General features: G+C 36.1%; 1 protein-coding gene across 3 annotated transcripts in view; it reads left to right on the top strand.

The window, feature by feature from the left end:
• HHIP (hedgehog interacting protein) overlaps positions 1-9,661 on the top strand; it is a 90,022-nt gene extending 80,361 nt beyond the window's left edge. Inside the window, exons 12-14 of one of the 3 annotated variants that reach the window (XM_070257988.1) lie at positions 30-178; positions 2,762-2,886; positions 3,722-9,661. In XM_070257988.1, the coding sequence (XP_070114089.1) occupies positions 30-178; positions 2,762-2,886; positions 3,722-3,736 (289 nt within the window). In that variant the 3' untranslated portion in view covers positions 3,737-9,661. Of the gene's footprint in view, positions 1-29; positions 179-2,761; positions 3,082-3,721 lie in introns of those variants that run through there. The other 2 variants (XM_070257982.1, XM_001501985.7) reach the window with 2 other exon arrangements.
• Positions 9,662-13,387: the final 3,726 nt, after the last annotated feature.

The raw sequence follows: 13,387 nt of genomic DNA, 5'->3' as shown, positions 1-13,387 counted from the left end.
ATCCTTTGAACGGCTGTCTTTTGATGCAGACCTCTAATGCCTGAGGAATGCAGAGCCACGGTACAACCTGCGCAGACACTGACTTCGGAGTGTTCCCGGCTCTGTCGGAACGGCTACTGTACGCCCACGGGAAAATGCTGCTGCAGCCCGGGATGGGAAGGGGACTTCTGCAGAATCGGTGAGGATTTCTGTTCGCCCCGGGAGAGACTAGGCCTGAGACAGCCCTTAGGAACGCAAGAACCTAACATCAGTTATTCCTTCTAGAACTCTCTAGTGTTCAAAATTGTTCAGACGTTTACAATAATATTAATGCTCAGTCTGTTTCTGAACGTGTAAATGAAACCTTTCCCATTTTCCTAATGTAAGTGAACTCATTTATATGAGTTAATCATAAACATAATTGAGTCCTTTCGCAAAGTAAAAAATGAAAACAGCAGAACTAGATCATCTCTACGGGCTCTCAGTCCTGGGTTTGAGATTTCACACCAGCCAATGACTTAGTGTTCGCAAAGCCTCTCTCCAAGTGCCAGCATTTTCCAGACACCCCATAAATGCCCTCCCTAACTTTACTGTTTGCTTTCTTGCTACAGTGCACTAAAAACAGAGTTTTTCAGTGGGTGTTATTAAATAAAAGAGGAAAATGCAATTATCTAAGAGGCATATTATGAGATTTTTTAATTCTTTTCGCCACTCCCCTGTGAGCCATCAATTAGGTGTGCAGCTGCCGCGAGAGAGCAAAGGAGATTTATTCCAGGGTTATTCTATCCGTCAACTTGATATTTCCTCAATTACTTGCAATGATATTTAAATTCTGCTTGGTGTGAAAAAAGAAAATTTAATACATTTAGATACGTAGAGTTTAAGAGGTATATGTTGAAAGTACATTTTCAACAACCATCATTACATATGACAACAAAAGATTTTGACCTCTTCAAAGTTCAAATTTTAAAGCTATTTCAAATATTAAAGTATGTCTTGCCAATGAAAATTAAAGTCCAAAATCAATATTTAATATTATTCTTAATTTGTAAATGCCATTTTTCTTTATTCTAAACATGATTTGCTTCAAAAATTATAACCATGACTTATTTGCTTTATATATTGTCTAACAAAAAGTAGCCAACATTTAAAGTCACATGTACAGTATACATTTTAAGCTCAAATTGCTTCAGCACTAATAACATTATGAGATTGATTAATATTATGCTTACAAATCTAGGGAAAAGCTATCATAAATAAAACTCAACAGAAATTAAGTAATTGTTATTTAAAAGAAATGCTTACATTTTAATTGACCTAGTCTATCTCCCTTTTTGTTAGTGGACAAAAAAAAAAATGAGAATCAGTATTCGAGTACAGTAATATTCTAATTCCTGATAATATGTCTTCCTTCTGCTTCCTTTGATGCCTGACAATATCTCTTCTTTCTGCTTTTATATAGTGTCCATTCTGTTTTACTCCTTGCTTTGCATTTTGCCTTACCTCTTAAGTCACCTCAAGTCATCAGATAGCAAATATTTACTGAGTGCCTTCTAGTAACAGTATGTTTAAACTGAGGGTAAACAAATTATTCTGAATATAGGTGCCATTATACATCCCATAATAGAGATTAATAATAATAATGTGATATAAATGAAAATGGACATTCTTTGAGATAACATGAAGTTTTGTTTCAATAATGCACTTTAATCTTTGCACTAAATCAGTTTAAATAGTTTGAATACATAAGCTAAACCAGACTATTTTATAAAAGTAATATATTTGTGGTATTTTTGACCCAAGCAAGAACTTTATTCATATAGTCACACAATTTACTCATCTCCCTCGAATTTAAAGGAGAAAATAGTCTATTTTCTTTCCTTTCTATGTGTCAGCCACAGACCGCTGGATTCTGATTAATGCATATGAAAAGGTTACAATAACCCTGTTCCCTGAAAGTATAAGGACGTGTATTCAAGGAATTTGGTTCTGTCTAAAGTGGCTGCACACTCCAGATTTATTCTATCAGTAAAAGATAATTAACTTATATACCCAATTTGATCTCTCCATCTCGTTTTAGCAGTAAATCTTTACATTCCCTACTATATTGTAGTGGTTAAAAATTCTTTCATGAAGAGATTCTGTGCTGCAGAGTAACCATGAAAAGGATTGCACAGAACTTCTTTCACTGGCCAACTGCACTGATCCCACAGAGGGGCTTCAAAGTGTAATCAGAGATGAGGCATATGCTGCACACCCTCTGGGAGCAAGCAAGAGGAGGAATCCACCAGAGTCCACATGGTGGATACTCCCCTAACCAAAATTGAAAACTAACCATTCCTTGTGTTGCACTGGAGATGCTCCAGCCGCTGGGCCTCCCTCTCCAGCCGCGCCCGTTCCACAGAGAGGTCTTACCCTGGAGAAATGGGAACAGTTTTGGAAGGCCCCCTGTTGGAAATGCCCTAATGGATCAAAGGTTTAAAAGAACTGAAATCCTCATTTTAAATAGAGTCTGTTCCACGAGGGATTGAAATTGTTTCCCATGATCTCTGCTTCTCTGGAAGTGTCTCCCATTGTCTGCTGATTTCGGGCCCCCAAATAACTGTGGGTCTGAAAGCCTTCTTTTCTTCTTGTATTTATTATCTTTCAGATCATTCTGTGACTAGATTCCTCCTTCTTTCCCTCCCTGCCCTTCCTCATCAAATATTTGTTGACCTCATACTCAGTGCTGTTTCTGACCTACAGAATGAGTGTGTGATTTTATTGCTCTTTTTTCTCCCAGCAAAATGTGAGCCAGCATGTCGTCACGGAGGTGTCTGTGTTAGACCAAACAAGTGCCTCTGTAAAAAAGGATACCTTGGTCCTCAGTGTGAACAAGTGGACAGAAACATCCGCAGAGTAACCAGGGCAGGTATTCTTGATCAGATCATTGACATGACATCTTATTTGCTGGATCTAACAAGTTACATTGTATAGTTTCTGGGACTGTTTGAATATTCCTTTCCAATGGGCATTTATTTTTTATCCTGTCATTAAAAAGAAAGACTGTTATCCTGCTACACACTCCTGTGATTTCATTTTCTTTTATTAATTTAAAAATAATTTTCAGAAATGTGCAGATCCTATGTGTGTATGTTGGCACATTGGTTCACATATGCACATACACACACACACTCACAACCCTTATACCCGTGGTTGCATAACAGATGGGTTTTAAAAATATATATTTCCTTGTGTGGAGTAATTTACGCAAAAATTCCTTTGTAAATTGATAGTGGAATTTTTATGTCACCAGAAGAGATTATTTGACTTCCCAAGAATTTTCTGTCTGTAATAACTAAAGTCAACTTTAATGGAGTTTTGAAACATTGCTGTACAATCTGATGGATCTAATAAAAAAAGGCAATATTTTTATATTAAAGGACTATAATATGAGAGAATGTTTCAGAACTCCCTGATGAATTTCTAAATGGGCAACTTGGTATAAAATTGTAATCTTCATTTTTATCAATGTATCCAATTACAGAATGTTACGCACTTACCTTTTTATTGGCAGATAAGTCTTGTTACCCTAGCTTAATCTCAAGATTGTTTTCAAGTGTTTTATAATTAAATCATAACAGCATACGTATTCTAAAACCAATCTTCCTAAAAGGTCTGCTTTTATTGTATATTTTATTTAACAATAGGCACTGGGTTTGTGTTACATATTTATATTTTTTATTTTATTTTTATAATATAGACATCACCTAGATGAAACACCTTTACCCTGTCCTGTAAAATACTAAAGTTACATTTTTCACCAACTTAATTGGAATGAAGGGGAGTGAGAAACAGTCTTTAATGTGCTGTGGATCTAATCTAGCAATGTATCCTTGTGCCAACATGTAATCATTAACGACGGATGAAAAAGCAAGAAAACAGCCAATCCTTATAAAATTCCAGCATTAAACATTTGTAATGTGCTTTTCACCATAGCAAGACTGTCCGAGTATACGTAATTAGAATGTTGCAGATTTCAGATTGAATCGAACCTCACTGAGAAGAGCTCACTCGTTTTGACAAATCTTGGTTATGTAAACTGTCACTTGTACAAATTTTTAATATAATAATTCTTGCCAAATATGACTTTTAATGTATATGTTCTTTCAGAACTCAATGAAAATCCTCTTTGGTTAATGTATGAATAAATTTTCTGTAAATGTTCTGTTCAAGTTTTTAAAGAAATGCCATGTTCTGATTTAAAACTGCAAAAAGTCTGATAGACATTTGTCTTAATGGTTTTCGAGGCCAGCTCTCTACGTTTAGGTTATAAGAAAATTATGCGGCCTCTTTGCACTACTGAAAAAACACCTACTCATGACATGCGCACACCCACTATAGGTTGTCCTTCTGTAAACATCTGTTCTTCCAGAATCTAAATTGGAGAGTAGTATAGATTACACAGCACAGGCTGACTTTCCAAACCTGCTCCTTACCTTTAGGAATATGAGCCTCAATTAAAAAAAATAAAATCTTGTAACTAGTATTTCTCTATTGTTTTAAAGTGAGAGATTTGCAATTAAAGCACAGTGAGCATTTATATAGAAACCACAACGTAGAAAGGTTGGTTAAGTACACTGCTCTTGTCTTCCATATATGATTACTTAAGTTTCAAGTGACCTCATGCCAAATGGAAATGGGTTGAGAAATCTTGGTTCAGTGCTTAGTGAACAATAGCCTGCATTAAAAAGTGCATGCATAATTTTGCACAATTTAGATTCAATTGACAGTCTATTCAAAGAAGTCTCAGGATTAAATGAGCATGGAGACCAAATTGCCCTCTTACCCCAGAAAAGGGGTGGTCCTTTCTAGTCAGACTAGCACTTCATTGGCCCAGCAGTGTGACAAATCTTGCAATGAACCCTGCAGTAGCCTGCATCTGTAGGTTAATAGCAGTCTTTTGTCTCCGTTGCTTTCTCTTCATAGCCTTTTTACTGAATTCCATCACAGAAAGTTTTACAATTAAAAAAAAATGTCCTGACAACCATTTTTGTAAGTGGACCTTACCATCTAATCGTCCCTTATTCAACGTGGGTGACATTAACAAAATGTGAACTTCTCGTGAGGGAGCCAGCTGTCTAAATCTGTCAAATTGTGCAGTTTTATTACACATTCTCCCATTCATAGTTTCACTGAAAACAATAAGGATACTGCTATATATTCAGCAAAATCTGAAAAATCCAGCGTTTCTTCTTACATCCTTAATCTTTCCATTTCTTCCAAAAGAATCTTTCCAAAAGAAAAGGTGTTATATTGCCGTGAGTTCTCCAATTTAAAAATATCTATATTAAATTGACCAAGCCCAGATTGTTTTATACAGTCCTTTCCCAAGTGAAGAGTTTCAAATGACTTAGAAAAACATATGTACCCCAGGTGTCATTGTTTATTCTATTGTGAGTCATTAGAATAAAAGACCAAAATCTTCTAAAAAGGAGAGAGCAAGATCCATGGATATTAAACCCAAACAAAAAAAGTAAAGTCGTTGGAGTCATTTCTTTATGTTCTTAGGAAAGAAGAAAATAGCAAAGGCTAATTGAGGGCTACATATTTTAAATGCAGTGTCATTTCAAAAGATCCTTTGACCTTTCCTTTGAAGTAGATTTTTAAAATATGTGACTGGAGAATTATCTTAAAAATTCATGGTGAGAGGCAGGTAGGAATTGGTTGAAAAGTATGAGCTAGGGAAAAGTTAATGTTTCAATACACAAATGGCAACATCTCCTTGGTTCATAAGGCACACAATCAAAATAGAAGAAAAATGTCCTTGGTATGAGTGCAGATGTATGAGATAAAGATTAAACAAAGAAATAGGAAGATGTATATTATTGATTTGTCCATTCTAGAGGTTAAATTTTGGCTGCCAATTTAATGTGAAATGCTGTTATGGTAGTTATAAAGAGTTGGAGAAAAGCTTTCTACCACTGCTTCTGCCACACTCTTGTCCTGGTTAATAGAACTTTGTTTTCTCGCCAATTATTTAAGGTAATGAGAAGAAAACTGAATTGGCACATGATTACAGTAAAAAGAAGGGAAGAGTTAAGAAACTTGAGTGATGGCAATAAAAAGTGCTTCCATCCATAACTTTTCTTCTTAGAATTTTGTTTCAATGTGGCTCTTGTAAAATGTATCTTTTATTTTATCACAAAGAATACTCAGTTTTCTCAGATTAATGGACTATCTCATAAAGAAAGAGCGAAGAAACTTACACATACAACATATACACACAACCTAAGTAGAAAACCATTCTCCTTTCGTTTACATACTTCAGAGCAGGCACTTCTCTATTTCTTTCTTTGAAAATAATTACATAATAATGTACTAACAATATTTAATGTATCTCTTTTCGATATTGTTTTTATCTCTGAATCATAAACTATACAACAAGCCTACTAAGTGTAAGACATGAGGTTAGATGCCACATTTAGGGTCTTTCAAAGTACACATTAATTTAAACTTTTATTAGTCTAAATTTCTTAGTTTTGACATATAAAAGAGAAATGAAGTCCAAATTTTTAAGAGGAAAATAAGATATACCATAGGTAGTTGTATTGATTTATCAATAAATTAAAGTTTCTGAGCATCGCCATAGAATAGTACCTATGATATCTATCTTTCTCTCTCACTCTCTTGTCTCTCTCTCTACCTCTCTTCTCCCCCTCCATATATCCTTCTTCCTTTTAACCTTTCCCTTCTCCTCTATTTCTATTGGTTTTGACTAAACAGACATGTCTTCAGTACACCCATAATGAAAATGTCCTGGGGTAGGGTTGCTACTGATTTTGCTGGTTATGATCTTTTCTTTATTTTCCTGAAAAATGCCCTCTCCTGGTGTCACATTTGCTCAGACTCTATATCAAGAAGAACAGTAGACAAATATGAACATATTAGACTGATCTATTATAACCATTTGAAAGAAATAACCAAAAGCATAAATGACTGCCAGCCTGGATGCTCCAGTTCAACTGGTGTTCCATCATAGATACAGGAAAGACACAAGGAATATCCCCAGTCAAGAGCCTGAGCAAACAGTAGTGAAAGTTAGTAGCTAGTTGCTATTCAATTAAAAACCATGACTATGGACTGTCTTTTGAAGAAGATTATTCCAAATCTATGAGGATAAAATAAGAAGTAGTTCCCTCAATGGAGACTTCAGAATCTTCTTTCCCCATCTCTGGGATAAGACTTGAACTTGCAGAGAACTCATACCAAAATTCTATGCCCAGAAAATATACGTATTTCTATATTACCCCCGGGAAGTTAGTGGGCCTATTATTGTGAATGCTGGCCATACCTTCAGAAAGTTCCTCTTTAGAATATCCTAAAGAAATATATGTTTGCTATCTTCCCTTCTTTCTCTTTGCTACATCAACACAACTTAGTCATACCTCCAATAATTAAGATGGTGTCAAAGAAGATGGGAAACTTAAGAATAGAAGCATTTTGATATTAAAAATATTAAAAACATGACCATAGAACCTGCCAAACACTAATCCTAGCCAACTTCAACACTTCTTTCTCTTAAATGTGTCCTCATAAGTTTTGGAAATTGCCTTCAAATGGCTGTTTAGGAGAGTAAGATGATGCCTTCCTGAGTGCGTGAGGGAGTGTTACAGCACCGTTTCTTCTCAATCATATTGGTAGTTTCTGCGCTGCTGTGGAGAGGTTTATTCATTTATCAGATTAGCACTTTTCTTAAATTCTCATTAAATATGAACCCAAGACACACTCATCATTTACCTTGCTTTCCCATAACCATTTGTGTAGGTCATATATAAGTTGGTTGAAAAAACAAAAAATGAGTGATGGATTCCTTGTATCAACATAAAGCCTTGGGCCTAAAACCTGTTATTGCTTTTTTTAGCCAGTTACATAGTGATTTATAAACCAAAAAAGAAGTATCAACTCAACATAGAATTCTAGGTTACATCTCATGTATATCACAAAGTCAGACGTCACGTTTCATTCAGGATTTTTTTTTGCATATGTGCATTACGTATTAGTTAAAATCAAAGTACAAGTATACATATACAAGCAAATTAACATAAATGTATGGTGAGGTATCACAATTGACTATAATATTTTCAGTTAAAAAGACATTTTAGCACATAGGATAGAAAAAACAACATTCACAGTGATGGGAAATTCATAATGGCTAAATATAAGATCAGTTTTGTCTTCACAGCTAGAAACTAATTCTTGTACATTTCCTTTTGCCCTAAAGAATAACTAGCCAATAGTTTCCATTCACATGAACAGTGTGTGGTCAGGTTTGGCATAGTATGTGCCCAAAATGTATGCTGGATGTTTCTTTACCTCGTTTTCTTAAAATCTGAGACATGACTTTCCTAGAATAAATTAAGATTTCATGTATAGTAGAATCTGTTTCATAATACTATTTTGAGAAGTTGAATTGACAACTTAGGAGGTATCAGATATTTCCCTTATGGCGTTACATTCATAGGACATTTTTGGATATGCATTTCACCAAGAACCATGTAGTAAAAAGATCAATGATACTGAAGTACTATGGAATTTTTGAAACCTGATTCCCTAGGACACGCTAAAGAAGACTGTTTATTTAAAAGAAACCCATCTAATTAAAATGAAAAAAATTGTCAAATCATTATAATTAGTAAGCATAAGAGAAACCTGAAAAGAGACTCTGTGTCTTTCTAGGCTTTATCTGTGATTAATTTTGTCCAGTTTTAAAGAATGGTTAACTTTATCATTGTTCTAACATGTTTTGGTTTCCCTAGTTCATTTTCGTTTAGGTTGTGGACAGGGCAATCTGTCCATACCCTTACTCGTGGAAAATACCAGAACGAATCCTTGCTTGAATTTCTGTTAATAAGAGGCAGAAGGCTATAGGAACAAGTAGTAAAAACAGGTACACTTGTAAGGGAGCAGAGTTAATATACACTAGTTGGGATTTCTACAAGTGTTCTTCTAAAAAGTAACACACAGTCATTAGCTCAGATAATCCCTCTAAGTTTGAATTAATCTGACTTATTTAACCAAGTTATTATAATCTGCCGTTCTCTTTGATCGCTCTATTATTCAGCCATCCATCCATTCATTAATTCAATAAATATTTATTGAAGTGCCTAGCATGATCATGTGCTATAGAAAAGGCAAGGACGTTTACAGTGGGGGATTGTGAGCCCAGTGGATATGATGAACATGTTGGAAGCAAAAGACAATAATCACACTCAGTGAGCTCCATTCAGCTCATTAGAATCCAGCAATAATAGTACAGATGGCCTAAAGTACGTTTGTGTGTATCTGTACGTGTGCACACACCCATGTATATATATTTATCTATCTGTACAAACACTACATATGTATACACACTATCTATGTAATATATAATATATGTATAATGCATATAAATTCTAACAAGTGTATTTGTGTTATCTTTAAAATAGAACAATTGTATCTTGAAGTGGTAAATGCAGAGAATTGGTGTTTATTGTTGATCTGTGGATTTAATGATTTTTAGGTGAAAAGGATGTTTAAGTGTATAATTTCTTTTCTTAATTTAATATATTTATGTAAATGCATGCCTGAAATTTGGTTAGATTGGCTGTGTTTTGTGTCCTTTAACATGATCAAATGTATTAAACTTTATCTTATGACCTGATGTACATGTGCTATTTTAAAATTCTTTTTTATTTTAGAATTTAAAAATTTTTCCTGGGGCCAGCCTGGTGGCACAGCAGTTAAGTTTGCATGTTCCACTTCAGCGGCCCGGGGTTCAGATCCCAGGTATGGACCTACATACTGCTTGTCAAGCCATGCTGTGGCAGCCATCCCACATATAAAGTAGAGGAAAATGGGCACAGATGTTAGCTCAGGGCCAGTCTTCTTCAGCAAAAAAGAGGAGGATTGGCAGCAGATGTTAGCTCAGGGCTAATCTTCCTCAAAAAAAAAAATTTCCTAAATATTCATGCTAATTATATAAACACTAATTTTTAACTATTCCACACCCACACTACTTCTTCAAAATATTCTTGCGTTTTGTCATTTTTCATGTTCTAATTTTGAAGTTTTATTCCCCCAAATATATGCCAATGTTAAGGATCAGTTTCACTGTATACATATATTAGGCAGCCATAAGATGTTACATTGATTTAAATTTACCTTAAGTTATAACTTAAATCTGATCCTTTCAAGTAAGCGAGAATTAATAAATGAAGAATATGAAAGAGGAGTTGAGAGTACTGAGTGCCCAAAGTGAAGGGAAGAATCATGTAGAAGGGGAGGGACATGAGGAAAGGTGATTGCCAATGCCCCAAACTTTGCTGACCTTCCCATTTTGCTTCCAGTTAACCGTCAAGAGTTTTTGTATAAGATCAGATCTGCTATTTTGAACATGAATTTTAAGTCTGCCAATATTCTTTAGAAGAGCAAAATGCTTTCATCTAGATCTTCTTTCTGGATAGAGACATCTCTTTGACTCATTGAAAGGAAAAGCTATTTCTGTATGTGATGATTATTTCTAGGAGAATAAAATGTGTTACGAGGTGCTTATTCAAAGACACAGTCCCTGAGCTCAGATTATGGTCTAGTAGTTTTAAGTTAGGCAAAGTGACACCATGAAAAATGTCCTTTAGCCATTCCACAGTGGCCTGGGAAGCCCCAGAGTTCCCCTTCAGGCAGTGCCTTTCCAGTCCTTAGCATCTGTCCCTGTAGTTTAGTCCCTAATCACCCTCTTTCTTTCCTGGGCTGTCTGGTCTCTCCGACCACATTATAAGTCTCCTGAGGGCATCTCTTCTACGTTTTGAATCCCTGACAGACCAGGAACCCCTGCATACTTGACACAAGGAAAATGATAATAATATGTATAGACAGCTTAGAGATGGAAGTGGTTTCTTTCTCTTGCTCATCTCTCTGGATTCCTTCACTGCCCCTTGATTAGCTTCTCGATGGAGAACTGTCCCAATGGAAAAGGCCATTATTCCCACAGTTATCGCTAAGAATTTTCATACCTCACATTTCTACTTTTAAAACTATCAGCTCCAGTTTGTCCAGGAGTCTGACAGCTAATGTGAGAGAGAGTTCTATGAACTTGCTTCTTTTCATTCACTTTTTGTTTTTAGAATTCTTTAGACTAATGTACTATTGCCAATGGAAGTACAAGTTAAAATAGCAGCCACACTTAGTGTCTTATCAGAAAAAATACAGTTTGTTTGATTGGGAGTCCCAAAGAGGTCTCTCTGGAGATTAAATCCTATCTTCATTCAAAGAAATGAAAGGATAAAAGGCAGAAAAACGACTTGGATGAAATATTCCTTCTCCATTTTCATAATTTGATTAATGTTTGATTTCTATACAGCATTTTCTATTATTAAACAAACAGAGTTTAAAAAGGAAAAGGGGAGGGGGCAGGGAGAGAGAGGGAGAAGGCTGGCCAGCTCCTGACTATAAAACTCATTCCTCTTGGGACTGTGCCCACATCAGAAACGACTTGAGCTCACTCTTGTAATTTAATAAGATGTCATCAGATCCCTTTGACATATTTATAGCCTTCTAATTAAAACTACTTGATGCAAAATCCATGTGCTTCATGTAAAGTAATTTAGATTATCATAGATACTCTGTTCTATGATCTATAGCTACCAAAAGCCATGCTTGCCGTGTGTACTGGCAGGAACCCTGGGCTAGCGCTGTAGGATATGGATCCTGGGCTTGTGTCTCCAACTAATTAGCCAGGTGATATTGGGTAAGTTCCTCACTGTACCAGGACACAATTTCCTTATGTATAAAATGAGAGATTTAGCTTCCTTCCAGCTCTGACAAGTATTGCTATTAGATATTACTAATCCCAGGATCCATGTGCATTGCAGATTTGAAATTGCAAATCTTGGAGAGGAGTCCATTAACTACTCCATTTCATTAATTTGTGGTGGCTTAATAATCAGAAAAGACACTCTTACTCATTTTTCTCTAGTCTCCCAGCCTCCTCTCCTCCTATCCTCTGTGGTTCTTTGCTGCTTTCTCTGATATATTCTCTGAATCTCCTTTTTCGCTCCTCCCATCCCGTTATGGTTCATTCTTGAGTCCTTTCATGTCTCCTACAGCTCTCACTCTAAATTTCTGTAACACTCTCTGATCTACAGCTATCATTTTCTTCGTGCTGAAGAAATACGCTGTTACAGGGAGGCTGCTACTCCCTCTGGGGTCCTTAATGTCTAGTTTTGCAACTGTCAGAAACATAATTCTCTCTCCCGTGAACTGTGTTCCCAAGAGGACTGCTGTAAGCACCCTACCTGACCGACGAGATCACATTCTGGGCAGATACAGACCATAAATGCCTGGGAGACATCATTTGAATGTTCAATTCTTGGTACAGAAGAAAGTGTAACCATGTGTCTGCTAGGGCTGCCCTATCAAAAGACCACAGACTGGGTGACTTAAATAACGTTAATTTATTTTCTCACAGTTCTAGAAACTAGAAGTCGGAATTCAAGGTGTCAGCAGGGTCGCTTCCTTCTGAGAGCTCTGAGGGAAGGATCTGATCTAGGCCACCCTCCTTGGCTTGTAGATGGCCGTCCTCTCCCTGTGTCTTCATATAGTCTTCTTTCTATACATGTCTCTGTATCCTAATTTCCCCTTTTTCTAAGGACACCGGTCATATTGGATTTGTGCTCCCCCTAATGACTTCATTTTAACTTGATTACCTCTGTAAAGACCTTATCTCCAAATAAAGACATGTTCTGAAGTACTGGGGGTTAGGACTCCAACATATACATTTTGGGAGGAGACACGATTCGACCTATAACACCATGCCCCAGAAAGGGCAGACTTACTGAGGCCTCATTTTCATTGTCTAAAGCAATGCTTCTCCAATTTCAGAGTGCCCTTTGTCACCTGGGTACTTTGCTAAAATACAGATTCTGATTCAGTAGGTCTGGGGTAGGGCCTGAGATTCCATATCTCTAAGAAACTCCCACATGATGCTAACACTCTTGATACGTGGGCCACACTTTGAAGAATAAGGATCTAAAGCATGGTTTATAGGTTGATTTAATTTTACAGACAGCAGAATAGGAATACTGGAAAAGACTTGAGGGAAACATGGCTTTCTGCCTCCAAAAAGGAAACAATGATATGTCCTATACCTTAACTCCAGGCTTATGCTTAGTTGAGTAGAATGTACACAAGAGCACAGAGTAAAATATTGGTGCGTGGCAGTCAGTCATCCTCATGATGTTGGGGTTGCTTGCTGTTGTTACTATAGCTGTTGTTTTTATTTTTAGCAATAACATCATAATCACACAAACAAGTAAAATATTTTCATATACATTGGAATTGATCTATCTGTTCAAAATAAACTTGAACTGGGTTGCTAAGCAATATGTACCAT

Source organism: Equus caballus, chromosome 2 (assembly GCF_041296265.1).
Source record: "Equus caballus isolate H_3958 breed thoroughbred chromosome 2, TB-T2T, whole genome shotgun sequence".
Classification (NCBI taxonomy): Eukaryota; Metazoa; Chordata; class Mammalia; order Perissodactyla; family Equidae; genus Equus; species Equus caballus.
This window is presented reverse-complemented; position numbering and strand designations above follow the sequence as displayed.